Consider the following 15,726-nt stretch of genomic DNA (forward strand, 5'->3'; position numbering starts at 1 on the left):
CGGGTGCCAGGAGGCTGCTGGCTGGCACTCAGGCGGCCCCCCAGAGGTGTGCTATTTGAGTTAGTAAGCGTAAAACTCAGTTCTCAACATAAGCCAGAGATCTGAATTTATATTTGAAATCACCTGATTGTAAAAATGATTATCATCATCATCATCATCTGGTGATACTGGGGATTGAAGCCAAGAGGACTCTACGTTAACCTACATCCCCAGCTCTTTTTCCAAAATATTTTATTTCGATAGAGGGCCTCATTAAGTCGCCCAGGTGGGCCTCCAACTTGTGATTTTCCTGTTTCAGCCTCCTGAATAGCTGGGGTCATGAGTGTGTGCCACTGTCTCAAATTGAAAAAAAAGTCCCCAGACTTTTAGTAACTTAATATTTTTTGATACCATAAAGAGCAAGCCAAATGCACCTGGGGCAGGAGTGCTGAGGGCCGCCCCCTTGCACCTTCTGGGTTTCAGACCTTCCTTATTAAGGCAATTCTCTTTTGCACTAGGGCCCCTTACAGTATAGCTCTCTGAACCTTCATGACCCTCTGAAAGAGGGTCTGGTCACCACGATGCCCATTTTACAGATGCAGAAGAAGAGGCTCAGAGAGTTGGAAAGTGTGTCTCAGTGGGAGAATAACAACCCTAGGATTGGAACTCCCACCACATCCCTCCCATGAACACACATGTACATTCCCACATTTTTTTTGAGACAAGGTCTCCCTGTGTAGTTCAGGCTGGCTTTGAACACAACCCTGCGATCCTCCTGTCTCAGCCTCCCGAGTGCTGGGACTGTAGGTGTGTGTCACTGCGCCTGGGTCACATACATTCTGGAAGGCCCATTCCAGATGGAGAAACATCCGAGAGAAACCCCTGGGGAAGCTGGTATCCTTTCCAGGCCAGCCTCTCCCATCTCAGGGGGAATTGAGGTCTCCAGCCAGCGGCCCCCCTCATCCTGGCTGCAAACCCCACACTCCACACAAGATCTTGGTGTCTTTATGTCTTTCCAGTCCCAGGGCTCCCCTTGCAGGTCCCAGATAGGTAAAGGTCAGCCAAGCTCTACTTCACCCCATGTGGGACAGTGGCGAACTGCGTCGCTTTTCTGGGTCTGTTTGCTTGCAGAATGCTCCCCTCTATTGGCCCCCCACTGCGTATGCTTACTTTGTCCTATTCTCGGGGGCTCCCCAGGCTCCATTCCTCCTGTTCCCCTACCTGGTTGAGGATCTTCTGCAGGTAGGGTGTCCCCATGCGGTCAGCCAGGTGGCGGTAGGATGGGTGGGAGAGGAAGAACTTGCGTTCAGCAGCCAGGGCAGCTGTGATGTCTTTCTTGCCATCTATGTCCTTCTGGCTCCGGTTCACCACCCCAATGTAACCTTCGGGCAGAGTCAAGACTGGGGCTCTGGGCTTTGGGGAAGATGGGAAGGGGTCGGGGTGGGGGGGCAGGGGAGCCAGAAGGGGCAAGGCCTGCCTACCTCTGCGCAGGGGGAGCAGTTTGTTCTCCAGCACATCTCGGGCGTCTGTGCCCTCGTCCATGAGGTCCAGCTTGGTGATGACCCCAATGGTGCGCTGGCCTGGGTGCGGGTCACAGGAGGGCTCACACAGGGGGCCTATGCACTCCCACACTCACCAACCCTGCTCCCCTCATCCCCTGGCCATCCTCACCCAATCCCGACCACCCCCCTTTCATGTTCCAGAAAGGCCAAAATAATTTTTTGTCTGTTGCAATACTGGGGATTGAAGTCAGGGCCTTTGCACTGAGCTACATCCCCAGGGCCTCCCTCCTTTTAAATTTTGAGACAGGGTCTTGCTAAGTTGCTCAGGATGGGCTCAAATTTTCGACTTTTCTGCCTCAGCCTCCTAGAGCGCTGGGATAGAGACATGGACCAGCACATCCGGCTCCAAAATGATTTTCAAAGGCATAAACTGGATCCAGCTCTCTGCAGGCGCTCCCCCAAAGTAAAATGACAGCGCCCCAGCCTGTGTGGCGGAGACTTACCCTGGGGGTCCACCTCCTTGGCGATCTTGAGGGCATCCGAGTTGGCCAGGTCAGAGTTGGCAGGGGACACGGCCAAGATGAGGCAGTTCTCCTTGGTGACGAACTGCATAAGCATGTCCCGGATCTGGAACTCGATGTCGGGAGGCTGGTCTCCCACGGGGACCTTGGTCATTCCGGGCAGGTCCACCAGGGTCAGGTTCAGCACTGGACAGGGGTTAGGAAAATACGATTGGCTGAAACAAGGGCTCGTGGGGGTGTGTGGCCAGAGGTGGGCGGAGCCACTGGAGGGTGGAGCTTGGGAAAGAAGGATGCAGAGGTGGGGTCGCTGTGGGGGGCGGAGTGTGCCCGGAGCGGCTGCGCATAGGAAGGCACCAGAGAGGGGCGGGGCCTGGAAATTATACCAGGGCGTGGCCAGGGAAATTAGTCGAGAGGGTGGGGCGAGGCCAGGTCCTCACCGTGTGGCGAGTAGACTCGCAGGTTAATGGGCACTGGCGAGATGCCCTTGTTGGTGCCTGTGACCCGGTCGGTCTCAGCCTCGATCTCCAGGCGTACCTCTTCGAAGTCGGTGAACTTCTTCCCCTTGCAGTGCAGGAACTCGGCGTATTCTGCCCAGAAGCAGGTAGGGAAAGGGAAGTAGGCATCACAGAACCCCACCTGGGCTCCATGTCCCATGGCAATAGACCCATCTCCAAACACAACAGCCCAGTCTCCTTTGTCCAGATGGGGTATGGAGGCCCAGAGGCAAGAGAGGATGTCCTGGGGGAAGTATCTCAGCAAGCACCTTGAGGGCGGGGTGTGTGCTAGAGAAGCTGGGCCTGCCTGTGATGGAGGGCACGTACCTGTGGTAGCATTGACCAGCTGCAGGACCAGGGGACGCCGGGTGACAATGCCAGATCCGCGGGGCAAGAAATCCCTGCAGTGAGTGAGGGATCAGAGGAAGGTCAAGATCTGAAGGGGCTGCCATGACCCAGGAGTTCTTGTCCTGCTGCTGGGAGATCCAAGTCCCCCAGGTTGCAGAATTTATGCATCCAACAGCCCAGACCAGCGACTCCCCAGGGGCCTCTCGGATATGCCCTGTGTTGGTTCTGAGCCAACCAGGAAGTCCCTGCCCCACCCCAGCCCCTGGCGTGCAGCCTGGAGAAACTGAGCATAGGGTGGCCCACGTGCCTAAGTGTTTGGTGGCCACAGGGCGGATCCCAGGAAACGGCATCCCCTCCCTTCCTCCGCAGGGAGGGCAGCTCCTCACTTCCCTTCCCCAGGCCTCAGCTGGCCGGAGTTGAGGACGAGGACGAGGCAGGCAGAGGCAGGAGGCGGAAGCAAGGGACAGAACTCAGGTTTCCCCAGTGCCTACTGTGTGCTAGCCACTTTGGGGGAAGCATCTCATGGATGCCTCCTCTTCCTTGGAGGAAGGTGCTATTGCTAGCCCCCATTTTACAGAGGAGAAAACTGAGGCTCAGAGCTGTTCCTCCAGCACAGCAGACTGGGCTCAGACCTGTTCCTCTCTGCACTATGAGCTTCCTCTCCTCAGCTTCCCATGGACCCAGCCCCCTCTGAAGGACTGGACTGAGGGCTCCTGAAGTCCCCTCTGTCCCCACACCTGACAGGCTATACCCCAGCTGTCCTCGGGGCTGACTCCTTTTTTTCTTTACCATACAGGGAATTGAGCTTCAGGGCCTTCACACTGAGCTATATCCCCAGCTATTAAAAAAAAATTGTTTTTCAAATTTTGAGACAGGGTCTTGCTAAGTCATTAAATTGCCCAGGCTGGGCTTGAATTTGCAACCCTCCTGCCTCAGCCTCCCAGAATGCTGGGACTATATGTGTGCACTACCACACCCGGCTTCAGCTGACTACTGAGGGTGCCAGTTTTAGGTTCTGAGAGCTCTTCTTGCCCCCATCTCTCCCTCAGCAGGCTAGGGTGAGCTTGGAGGCCTCTCAGGAACCAGGCTGTCAGAGTCAGCAGTCATGGGATCGCCGGGACCCAGGAAAGGGGAAGTGGGCCTGAGATCCGGGCAGCCACCTCCCCAGAGCCCTGGGGTGGGGGACAGGTGCTCAGGCTTAGCCCTGGTCTTTTGGCTTGAACCCAGAGCCAGATCCAGACTCACAAAGCATCCTCATGCCAGCTTAGGGGTAAAGTTCTGGGGACAGCAGTCAGTCACCATAATGAGGGAGGAGATGGGCAGTAGTGACTCCTGCTAGGTGCCAGGCAGTGCCTTCCACCCCCCACCCCCAAGTATGGGGAACTGAACCCAGGGCCTCTACACTGAGCTACATCTCCAGCCCTTTTTTGAGACAGAATCTTGATAAATTGTCCAGGCTGGGCTAGCATCCTCCTGCCTCAGTCTCCTGAGTGCTAGGATTACAAGCATGTGCTGCCATATCTGGATGTTTTGTTGCACTGCTGGGATTTGAACCCAGGGCCTCACGCAGGCTAAGCAAGTCCTGAGCTACTTTCCAGCCCCAGAAATGAGATTCAAACCCAGAGCCTGCTGGACCTGAGGCCTGGAAACTCCCCCATCCAATTGTGCTGCCCCCCACACCTGAGGAGCCAGACTTGCCTTTTTATGTAAGTCAATTAAATCGGGGCTGTGCTGGGCCAGGGATGGGAGGTGATGAGTCACTCGGCTCCCCACCCGAGGTGCTCACACGCTGGCGTGTGGTGGGAGAGACAGACAAGTAAACAGATAGTGGGATGCAGCGGGCTTGAGCTGGAGGTGGCTGCACAGCAGAGAGGGAGGGAGCGGTGGGTGGGGGACTTCCTGCCTCTCTCCCCCATCCTTTCCTCAGTGGCTCCTTTTGGGGGTCCCCCAGGGCTGTGGAGATAGGACCTCTATTCTCCCAGAGGCTGAAGTGGGTGTGGGGGCCAGGGGTCCGTCCTCTTCCCCACCAGCTCCTTGTCCAGCAATACCATGGCAACTGCTGTTGCCATGGAAACTGCAGGAGGGGCTGAGAAGGGTGGGACTCCCCACAGAGAGCCCCCGCGAACAGACACGGACCTTCCCTGCAGGCCTCCCCCTCAGCAGATGGTCCACCCGTCCCTGGTGGGCTGGACGGGCCACACAGAAGGTGGGGAACCCAGGACCCTGCTGAGGAGGATGGGGGACAAGGGGCCTGGGCCAGTCTGCCCCAAGTCATGACACCTGCTGGGCTCTTCAAGGAGAAGTGGGGGGTAGCAGATTAGGGGCCAGGGCAACGGCCGAGGGTAGAGTCCCTAGAGCAAGCTCTCCTGGGGCCAGGGTGGGCATGGGGGTGCCAGGCTGTGAGGTGCCACACTGTTCCTGGACCCAGGTTCTCAAAGTGAGGCCCTCACCCGGCCTGTGTCAGGACTGGTGGAGCAGTGGGCCTGATGGTGCATGCCGGTCATCCCAGCACTCTCGGGGCCGAGGCAGGAGGATCGCTGTGAGTTTGAGGCCAGCTTAGTCTACATAGTGAGTTCAAGGCCAGCCTGAACTACATAGTGAGACCCCGCCTCAAAACACAAAAAACGCCACAAACAGAAGGTGGGACCAAGGGCCAGATTGGGCAGGGAGCTACAGGGACACACAGCAATGGGACAGGTGGCTAAGATGAGACTGGCCCCCAGTAGGCCGGCTTCCTAGCCTCACGCCTGGACAGAGGGTAGACAGGACCAGCAGGTGCCTGTGTCTAGATGGCGAGCCTGGCACACAGTAGGTGCTCAAGCAATACTGGAAGGAATAAGGGTGGCTGTTTCCCAACACCCAGACACACTGTCCCAGCTCGGTGCTGTGTCAGAGGAAACAGGTCCCCAGGGAGACCCAGCCGATCTGGCCTCCAGACAGTGCCAACCCTGCCCCACCTGTCCAGCCCCTCTTGGAGGCTGAGTGAGTGGAGAGCAGGTGCCCAGACAGAGTGTGCCAAGCCCACCAGAGCACTGTGCCCAGCACGGGGGTGGGAGCGGTGGCCCTGCCAGCTTGGCCCACGCACTCCAAGCAGATGGTGGCTTCCCAGCGACGTGGCACCTCGCCATCTGTAGAGCCACCTTCGGACCTGAGGTATAGAGAGGGCTGAGTAAACACCTCCCAGGGGCCACCTACTCTGTCTGAACTGGCACTGTCACCCCCAGTGGTGTCGGAGAAGCCACACCAGAGGGCTAAAGGGACCCCCATCATTAGGACCTGAGATCTGGGGACCAGAGCTCGGGGTCCCTTGGTTGCCAGGCCCTGTTGGAGGCAAACCGATACCAGGAAATAATGCGCCTGCTTTGGGGTGGGCCCAGGTGCTGGGGACTGAACCCAGGGCCTTCACATTAAGCTGCATCCCTAGCCCTTTCTAAAAATTTTTATTTTGAGACAAGAGTCTAGCTAAGCTGTCTAGGCTCAACATTGCAATCCTCCTGCCTCAGCCTCCTACAGTGCTGGGATGACAGGCCTGTGCTACCATGCCTGGCTTGGTGGTCATTTTTATGTCTCCTGCCTCTTGAGCTCTGATGCCAGGCCTCGCCTGAATGTCACAGCCATCACTTGGGAGCTGTGTGGCTGTGAACAAATGATCATACGTCTCTGACCTCAGCTTCCACAGTAAAGTGGATTGCTGGGAGGCTCATACGAGTCAGTGTCTGAGTAAATGGTGATGATAAATAACTGGAGCATGCTGGGAACCCAAGTTGGACATCCGTGGGAGGGACCCTGTGGGTTTCCAGGTGGCTGGTAGGAAGAGCAGGGGTCGGATTGGGATGTTTCAGGCCAAATCTGGACCTCAAAATGGGGAGCAAGCAGGGGCTGGGCAGGCTTGGAGGTGCTCTCTGGAGCAGGGAGCTGGGGCGAGGGCCAAGAAGCGGGTGGGCCAAGAAATACAGTGGCAGAGGTGAGGCTGCTTTAACAACAAGTCCCTCTGTTCCTGCGGCCCCAGGAGGCCCCAGGCATCCCGAGAAGGCCCAAGTCACAGCTCATGAATTTCAGGCTGAGGTTTGGACCTGGCAGGACAGTCTGGTCTCAGCCTTGCCTCTTCTTCCTCCTTCTGCCCCCCCTTCCCCTCCTCCTCCTTCTGGTTTTTCTGAGACAGGGTCTCGCTATGTAGCCCAGGCTGGCCACCAACTCGCAGCGATCCTCCTGCCTCAGCCTCCCAGGTACTGGGATTACAAGCGTGTACCAACACACCTGGCTTTCCTTCACGTTCCAGGGCCCAGGCAGAGCCTTCAGCACATGGCTGCTAACCGAAAATGATTTCAAGATGACCTCTGAGAATTCTCCACCCCTCAGCCTGAGGAAACTGAGGCACAAAAGAGGAAGGAAGAGTCCTGCCCAACGTCACAGGGCAAGCTGGTGATGGGTATGCGGGCTGTGCTCCACAGCAACTGTTTTCCCCACTAACCAGAAGCTATTATCTTTCCCTCTTCCTATTTCTTCTTTTCTTCCTTCCTTTCTGCCTCTCCCTCTCTCCCTCCCTCCCTTCCAAGTGTTGATGACTTCATATTTTCAAAATGGAAACAGACTTCTCTTTTGCAACTAATTAAAAAAAATCATATGTTCTCCATTTGAGAAGAATTCATAAAGAATTTAAAAAATGAAAACCATCTACCACTGTAACATCTGGGGATCACCTTGCAAAGATGCCCATGGTAACAGGGCCCACGGTGGCCAACAGTGGCGGACGGCTGGCCATTGGGCAGGCTCTGCCAGGCAGGCACTCTGCATCCTTCTGAGATTTCTTTTTAGGGGTGATGAGAATGTTCTAAACTTAGATTGTGATGATGGTTGCACAACTCTGCAAATATCCTAAAAAATCACTGCATTGGGGACTTGAAACAGATGGATTTTATGGTACATAAATTATGATAAAGCTGGGCTTGGTGGTGTATACCTGTAATCCTAGCACTTGGGAGGCTGAGGCAGGAGGATCGCACGTTTGAGCCCAGCCTGGGCAATTTAAGTGACCTAAGGAGATAGCAGAGTCTCAAAACAAAAACAAAAACAATAAAAACAAAAACAAAGGGCTGGGGAATGTAGCTCAGTGGGTTCAATCCCTGGTACTACAAGGAAAAAAAGGGGGATTTTAAAGAAATTAGATGTGATAATAGCCATGGTTCGAGCTCCCCGATGTCAGAGGCTTCTTTCTTCCTCATTGTTGGGGAAGACGGAGCCCCACACAGGGCTGGGTCCTAGGCACGGAGAGCAGAGACGGCCGCATGGAGGAGTCATCACCTGGTGTGCCACTGGGTGGGGGGAGTTCAGGGGTGGGGACCAGGCCGGGATGGAGAGGATGTGGCTGCTGACCCGGCACCGGGAGGATCCAGGAGACCGCCCTGCGCCCTCCGAGCTAATGATCCCTTTGCCCCTCTGCCTGTCATAATTCCGAGTCGCTAGAGCTACTCCTCCAAACCATTCTCCGTTCCCAGCCAGAGTTCAGTCCAGGGAGGAGCGGGGTGAGGAGGCGGAGACACCCCCAAGGAGCACAGGTGGGGAAACTGAGGTGTGCGGGCTGTGGATGGGGAGCAGAGCGTGGAGAGGCCCACGGCCACGTCTGGCCGGGAAGCAGGAGACCTGGGCTGGTTTCTGTCCTGCCCACGCTTCAGTCACTGTGTGACTTCAGGCAGGTCCCCTGCCCTCTTTGTGCTGCCTGAAAACCTGGGATGAAAGTCTGTGCCGCTCCTGCTAGTGCGCTGTGGGTTCCAAGAAGACAAGAATGAGTGCTGTCCTCAGACTGGGGGAGTCTGGGCCCTGACCCAGGCCCTCACACTTTCCGGCTCCCTCTGGACTTTCTCTGGCCTCACTTTCCCTGTGGGGCAGGGGGGATGAATGCAAAGTGGCCAGCAGGAGCCTGTGTGCCCCTCCTAGGCTGCCTGGGTGGCTCAGAATTCCCTCTCCAGCAGTCCCCGCCTCCCCCGGGTCTCCCTTCTGGGAGTGGACAGCGCCTGGGCCAAGGGCTGCGGTGCCTACCTGCTAACACGAGGCCGGGCAGAGTGATGGAGGCTGAAGTTCTGCTCAAAGCCACGCCGGCTGTTGAGAAGGCTCACCGGCCGAGGGAGGGCGGGGCAGCTGAATTTAGGGGTGGCCCCGCCTGGTTTCTGGCCGGACCGACAGACAGACCGCTCCAGGGCCTCGGCTCCAGGGCCTGGGTTCCACTCCTGCCCACCCCGGCAATGCTCCTCTCAGCTTCCTCGCTCCTGCCGGGCCCTCCCCGGCTTCCCACCCTCTGAGCCCAGCCCCAGCCCCAGCCTGGGAAACTCGATTCTCCTGGCGCCAGGATCAGATGCCATCTGCCAGGTCACCTTTCGTCCCCAGCTGCACTGGGCCACCAGGAGGGATGGGGATGGCCCGATGTCCTCTGGCTGGGCCACCAGAGGCCAGAGAGACGAGTGCCGGTAGCTCTAGGGACAAGGGTGACTACTGAGGGCCCCAAGAGGGCTCATTGAGCTCGGCCTCCTCACCTTCTTTTTTTTTTGGTACGGGGGATCGAACTCGGGTCCTTGCGCTTGTGAGGCAGGTGACGGAGCCACTGAGCTAAATCCCCGGCCCACCCCTCACCTTCTTAATCCTACCTGCTGCCTTTGCTGCTCCCTTGGCCACACTGGCCTCTGACCTTCCCAAACCCTTGGGCAGCTTCCGGCCTGGGGGCTCCCCTCTTCCGCTTGTCCAAATCCTAACCTTTTTCATTTTGTGAGACAGGGTCTCTCGATGTAGTTCAGGCTGGCCTTGAACTCACCATGGAGCCCAGGATGGCCTTGAACTGGTGGTGATCCTCCTGCCTCAGCCTCCCGAGTGCTGGGATTATGGATGTGCACTGCCACGCCTAACCCAATTCCAGGCCTGCTCAGGTCCAACCTTAATGCCAACCTCAGGGCCTCTCTGACTCCCGACAAGCTCTTCTCTCCAAGACTGTGCTCCTTGAACCCGACCCTCGGGCACTTGGCCTCTATCTGCCCTGTGAGCACCCGCAGCAGGGATGTGCCTGGCACTCAGTGAATGCCTGGGAAACGTCACTTCCTCTGCCCCTCTGGCCAGTGAGCCCTGCCCTGATGTCTCCCTCCTCTTTCCTCCTCGTTGGCCTGGTCTCCGCATCTGAGAAGTGGGCCCACCCTGTATCCTGATGTGTTCATGGGAAGGAACAGCACAGTTGTGGGGAGCAGCTTGGCTCACCAGGAAGGGCTGGGCCGGACACAGGGCCAAGGCCAAGCGCAGCACGGAGGCCACAGTCTTGGAGGGTGGGTGGGTGATGGGCGGGTGAGGGCCCAGACGGGTTTTGGGGAGGCGGGGCCCCAGTCCGCCTGATGCCACAGACCCTCCCAGCCCCAGCTGGCCCCCCAGAGGCTGCCGGACTCTCGCGAGGAGACACTCGCTGTCACTGTCCCCGTTTCACGGGGCAGCTGGTCAGGGCGAGAGGAACCTGCTGGAGGTCATTCTTCAGTAAGAGGCAGAGCTGCACGGCCACCCCAGCACCTGGCCCTCGCCTCTGCTACTCCCACTGCCCCGCCGCCCTGGCCGGAGGGTGATGTCGCAGGACACTCCAGGCCCCAAGGAGGGGTCACAGGGCACATAGCCAGGACTGATCGAGGGGCAGAGGGACAGCAGAGATGTCCCCTTTGGCCTAGGGCACCGGGCATCTGTTCCTGAAACACTGGAGGGTCCTGGGGTCCAGGAAACTCCTCTGTCCAGTCCACACTTACCCCAGGGTGAGCTCATCGACTCTCACGGGTTGAAATTGCATCTCTACACCGACGACTTCCAAATTTCTATTTCCAGCCCGCTTTCCCGCCCAAGCTCCCCAACACCTCCACGTGGAAGTCTAACAAGCACCTCAGGCTCAATATGTTCAAAACCAAATCCTCCAATGGGTGGGTGCAGCGGTACACATCTGTCATCCCAGCTACTCAGGAGGCTGAGGCTGGAGGATCACAAGTTCCAGGCCAGCCTGGGCAACTTAGCAAAGGCTTGCTCTCAAAAAGAAAAAACAACAACCCAAAAGTCATAAATAAAAAAGAGCTGGGGAGCCAGGTGTGGTGTGAGACCCCTGTAATCCCAACACTCTGGGAGGCCGAGGCGGGAGGATTGTAAATTTGAAGCCAGTCTCGACAACTCAAGTGACTTCGGGAGCCCTTGTCTCAAAATAAAAAATAACAAAAGGGCCGAGGATGCGGCTCAGTGTGATGTCCCAGTACTGGGGAAAAAAATGTTGGGGACGTGGCTCAGCTTAGCATATTCGAGGTCCAGGGTTCTATCCCAGCACCACGCACACACACACAGCCCACCCGCAGACCCGCAGACCTGTCCCTGCCATATCCTTCCAGACTCTATGAACAGCACCAACCACCAACCCCGAGCCCAGTGCGCATCAAAGACCCCGCTCTTTCTTGACGTCACGCACCAGTTCGAGCCTCGCCTAAAACAGAGCCTGAGCCTTGCCATTCTCCTCCTTGCCACCATGAAAGCCCTGGCTCAGTATTCTCCTCACCACCCTCCTGCTGCCCCCAAGTCACCCACGGTGTTCTAAGGGCCTTACCGACCTGGCCCCCACCTACTTCTCTCATCCCATCTCTCCCAATGGGCAAACACCAGCCACAGCAGTCTTCAAAGACAGTGCTTCAAAGGGCATCAGAAACTTTCTTGCCCCAGGGCCTTTGCACTTGCTGTTCCCTGGCCTGGAATTCTCCCAGCCTCACATGTGCTGCTGGCTTCTCATGCTAAATGCCACCTCCCACAGGTTCAGGGGCCTTACTGCTCTCTGCTGACACTGGCCACATCCTGTAATTGTCCTAGTGGAATGCCCAGCCTTTAACTTTTCTGCCATCCAATCCCCAAGACATGGGGGCTTCTGCATGAATGTCTGCTACATGATGGAATGAAGGGGCCCCAGTTTTCCCTTCTGAGAAAGGGGAGCAGGAACCAGCACAGACCCTGACAAGTTCTAGCGGGGTCCTGGGCAGCCTCCGGGCCACGTTCACCATGGGGACCCTGGGATCCCCACAGGCCTGGAGCAGCCACTTTCCTGGGATGCATTTTCCACTTCCTCTACAGGAGCAGAGCTCTCCCAGGAGCAGCGCTGCTGTTACCATGCTCACGGGTCTGGGGACCCAGCACTAGGTGGAGAGGTTGGAAGCCCAGGAAGCAGCAAATGCTGGATGGGTGATCCTGAGCCTCAGTTTCCCTGCCTGTGCCCCAGCCCTGGCCTCCTCCCCAGCTTCCGGGAGATGGACAGAGCTTTCTGGCCTGTTCCCTGCCCGGGCAACCCGCGATTCCTCCTGCAGGGACCTCGGCCAAGGGCACTGGGGTGCAAGGGGCAATGAGAGCCACACATTACTCTGGCCTGGACAAGCAGTTGCCAAAATCTGCAGTACCTGCTGCACTGTGGCCTCCAAAAGAACGTGCTGGGTACACACAGGCCAGCAGCCTGGTGACTACCAACGCCTCCCTCCCCTGTGGTGCCAACAGGGGGGCTGGGCATGGAGGTAGGAGGCTCGGCATGAGTTTGAGGCCAGCATGGGCTCCGCAGTGAGTTCAAGGCCTGCCTGAGCTACAGAGCAAGACCCTGTCTCAAAGACCAAGCAAGCAAACAGACAAAAGGGCTGTGGCACCCACGAACTCACGAGAGCCCTCCTCAGCAAGGCCTGGCAGCAGCTGCCTGGGTTCCCGTCCCTCTGATGGGGACACAGAGGCCACACGCCTGCATGCCCGGAGCCCAGCACAGGGCCTGGCTCTCAGAGGCCCTGGGGGTGGAGATCAGGAAGCCAAGCTCTGGAGTCTGACAAGTGCTCCCTTTTGTGCATGTGTGACCTTGGGCAAGGCGTGTAGCTAACATCCATGTCTCAGTTTCCCCATCTGTAGGGTGGGCATCACTGTGCCTGCCTCACAGGGGCCGCTGTGAGTCTGTGAAGGACCAGGCGGGCATGGGGGCATGGGAGGGGACAGGAGCTGATGTCCCTAGTCCCCACAACCCCTGTCCAGAGCAGGGGGTCAGCAAATGTCCAATGGTGGACGATGGGAAGGAGGTTTACACACTGAAAAGTGCCATGGTCCTCAGGGTCCTCTTTACCCCTAACCCTGATGCTGGGTCTCTGCAGCTCTGGGGGTCATGTGACCCAGAGGGGGTTCTGAGAAGCCATCCTGAAGGACATCCGCCTCCCTCCATGCTGACCAGATGGGCTGACCACGGTAGCTTCCCAATGTCCCCCCTCTCCGCTAGTGCTGGCACAAACCAACCCCCCCCCCCGTCCTTATCAGATATGGGGAAACTGAGGCTCGGAGAGGACAAGTGACTTGCCTGAGGTTTCTCAGTAGACTTAAAAACATGTCACCCCACAGAACCACTGTCCCTCTGGCAGGAGGGACCCCTGCCTCCTTTGCCACAGGTCGGTCACTTCCTTAGGCCCGAAGGTCACTGAGAGAAAGCCAGGGTTTCTGAGAGGTGAAGGGAGGTGGCGGGGTGGAGGTCAATGTCACCCTCTGTCTCCTCCCAGCCCGCCCGGGCCCGAGAACCCTCTCAGCTTCTTTCCATCTCTGCACCCCTTCTTTGGGGGTGGGGGGTCGCGACTCTGCTGCTCCCCTAAACCAGGACCCTTTGTGTTTGCGCGGCTTCCCACCCCGCCACCTGGCCTCGGTGCCTTGTGGGATCAGAGGCGGGAGGGGGATTAGATTCTGCAGATGGCTCCCCCTCCCCGCCACGCTGCCTCCCCGTTTTAGTCATCGCTGCCCTCCGCCGCCTTCTCCCTCATCGCAATCCCTGTGCCAGGCCAAGGGGGAGGGGACACTGACAGGCGCCCCCACCCAGGGGCGGTGAAGCCAGGGGCCGGCGGCTCAGGATCGGCAGAAGCGGCTCCGGCTTCCCCCTCGCGTCCTCCCCACAGCCCCCGCGCCTCCCCCTCGCCGCGCTGCGCACGGATGGCGGCGGGAGCCGCAGAGGTGCGCGTGTGCGCGGGGGGCGCCGCGCCGGTCCTCGGGCCCACGGGGCCAGGTCCTGTTCCAGCCCGAGGTGGGGGCGTCCCCTGTCACGGCGCGGGGACTCCCGGGGGCTCGGGCAGAGCCTCGGTGCGACGGGAGCCCCGGGCCAGGGGAGGCGCTGAGTAAGGCGGCCCCTCGTGCCCGTGTTGGGGCGGGGGTCACCCTTTGCCAGGGTCCCCGGGCACCGCGCTGCCGTTCCCAAGGGATGCGGCTGCGGAGGAGGCGTGACGCGAAGGGTGGGGGGCGCTGCCACCCCCGGGTATCTCGAGGTGGGGGCCGGGCGGGGCCGGGGGCGCGGCTCGGGGAGCGCGGGGACGGGGCTGGGGGCCGCGCCGCCCTTACCTGCCTACGAAATTCTCGAGCACCGAGCTCTTGCCGGCGCTCTGGCCGCCCACCACGGCGATCTGCGGCAGGTCGAGGTCCGCGTTCTGGCCGATGGCGGAGAAGGCATCCTGCAGCCGGTTGACCAGCGGGATGAGATCCTCCATACCGCGGTTGCCCATGGCTGCGGCGGGCCCCGCGGGCTGTGATCAGGATGCCGCTCCTGCTCCCGCTCCGGCTCCCGGGTCCGCTGCAGCAGCCGCTCGCCCCAACTGCGTGCGCCGCGGGCCCCCCCGCCCCTGGAGGATGCGAGCTGAGCGCCGCGCCAGGCCGCCGGTAGAAGGCGCGCGCGGTTCCGCGGGCTGGCCGCTGTGCGCAGGCGCTGCCTGGAGCATCATGGACGTTGTAGTTTTCTCATTCTGCAGCTTTCAGGGCGCTTTCCAAGGATTTGGGGGCCGGGGGGGGGGGGGGTGCGGGTGTTGCCTCGAAGATATAATTTCTGGCAACGGACGAGGTACCTTCCCTAGCAGTAGAGTCTTGGATGGTGGTCATAGCTGCTTTGCTCCACTTTACAGGTGGGGAAATTGAGGCCTGGAGAGAAGATGGAACTGCCCCGAGGTCACAGTCTCCTGACTAAGCCTCCACTTAACCTTGCCGCCTCTTGTAGGTTCTGACACTAATGTCTAACATGTGTCCCTTCCTGCCTTTGGGCCTCAGTTTCCCCATTTCTAGGAGGGGAAAAATGGAACATGAATTCAGCATATATTCACTGAGCAGCCAGGATAAACCAGGCTCTGTCCTAAGCCTAGGGCTTCAGCACTGAGCCAGATAGCCAAGATCTCCACCCGGGAGATCTCACAGCTTGCAGGGTAGGCAGCAAACGAGTAGGTAAATGGGGTAGGGAACGCTGGAAGAGTTTCTAGTGGGAGCATTGGAAAAAATAAATGGGGAGTGTAGAGAGTGGTATCTGTGGGTGTGGAAAGTCCACTTCAGCCTCGGAGGAGTCAGGCGTTCTCTGAAGAAGACACTGGGAGGAAACCTTGTCAGGTGGCACACACCTGTGATCTCAGCACTCGGAGGCTGAGGTAGGAGGATCGCCTGGGCTACACGGTAAGTTCAAGGCTGACCTGGACTACATATCTCGACCCTGTCTCAAAAAAACAAAATCAATCAACCAACCAAACAAAAACCAAACCAAAACAAAAAAACAAAGATGAGGAGCAGGCAGCGACAGGGGACAAGTGCGCCAAGCAGAATGAAGAGCAGGTGCAAAGGCCCTGACACTTGGAAGGCCCTTCTTGGGGGAGTGAGGAGTTCTTGTCCTACAGAGTGGCAGAGTGGCCCCAACTCATCAGAATGGTAGTAAAATAATGGGATTCAAATCCAGGGCTTCTACAAGCCTACTCTTCCCATCCTCTTCACACAGACAGGCAGTGGGGTCCCAGGCCACTAGGAAGGGAAGGCCAGCCAGCTCTCTGCTGTTTGAGACAACCTACAAGTAAGCCAAGTATGACAAGTAGTGTCGAGCAA

At 58.4% G+C, this 15,726-nt stretch overlaps 1 protein-coding gene across 9 annotated transcripts in view; it reads right to left on the reverse strand.

The window, feature by feature from the left end:
• The window catches only part of Dnm1 (dynamin 1), a 40,498-nt gene extending 26,003 nt beyond the window's left edge, over window positions 1–14,495 (reverse strand). For 5 of the 9 annotated variants that reach the window (XM_013073594.3, XM_004849229.4, XM_087183117.1 and 2 more), the window contains exons 1-6: window positions 14,218–14,494; window positions 2,824–2,897; window positions 2,440–2,589; window positions 1,985–2,188; window positions 1,461–1,559; window positions 1,201–1,361 (exon numbers count right to left, since the gene is read on the reverse strand). In XM_013073594.3, the coding sequence (XP_012929048.1) occupies window positions 1,201–1,361; window positions 1,461–1,559; window positions 1,985–2,188; window positions 2,440–2,589; window positions 2,824–2,897; window positions 14,218–14,378 (849 nt within the window). In that variant the 5' untranslated portion in view covers window positions 14,379–14,494. Of the gene's footprint in view, window positions 1–1,200; window positions 1,362–1,460; window positions 1,560–1,984; window positions 2,189–2,439; window positions 2,590–2,823; window positions 2,898–14,217 lie in introns of all 9 variants that reach the window. The other 4 variants (XM_013073593.3, XM_021261955.2, XM_087183118.1 and 1 more) reach the window with 1 other exon arrangement.
• Window positions 14,496–15,726: the final 1,231 nt, after the last annotated feature.

Source organism: Heterocephalus glaber, unplaced genomic scaffold (genome assembly GCF_053883595.1).
Source record: "Heterocephalus glaber isolate CG9 unplaced genomic scaffold, H.glaber_assembly_v1.0 deba00001479, whole genome shotgun sequence".
Classification (NCBI taxonomy): domain Eukaryota; kingdom Metazoa; phylum Chordata; class Mammalia; order Rodentia; family Bathyergidae; genus Heterocephalus; species Heterocephalus glaber.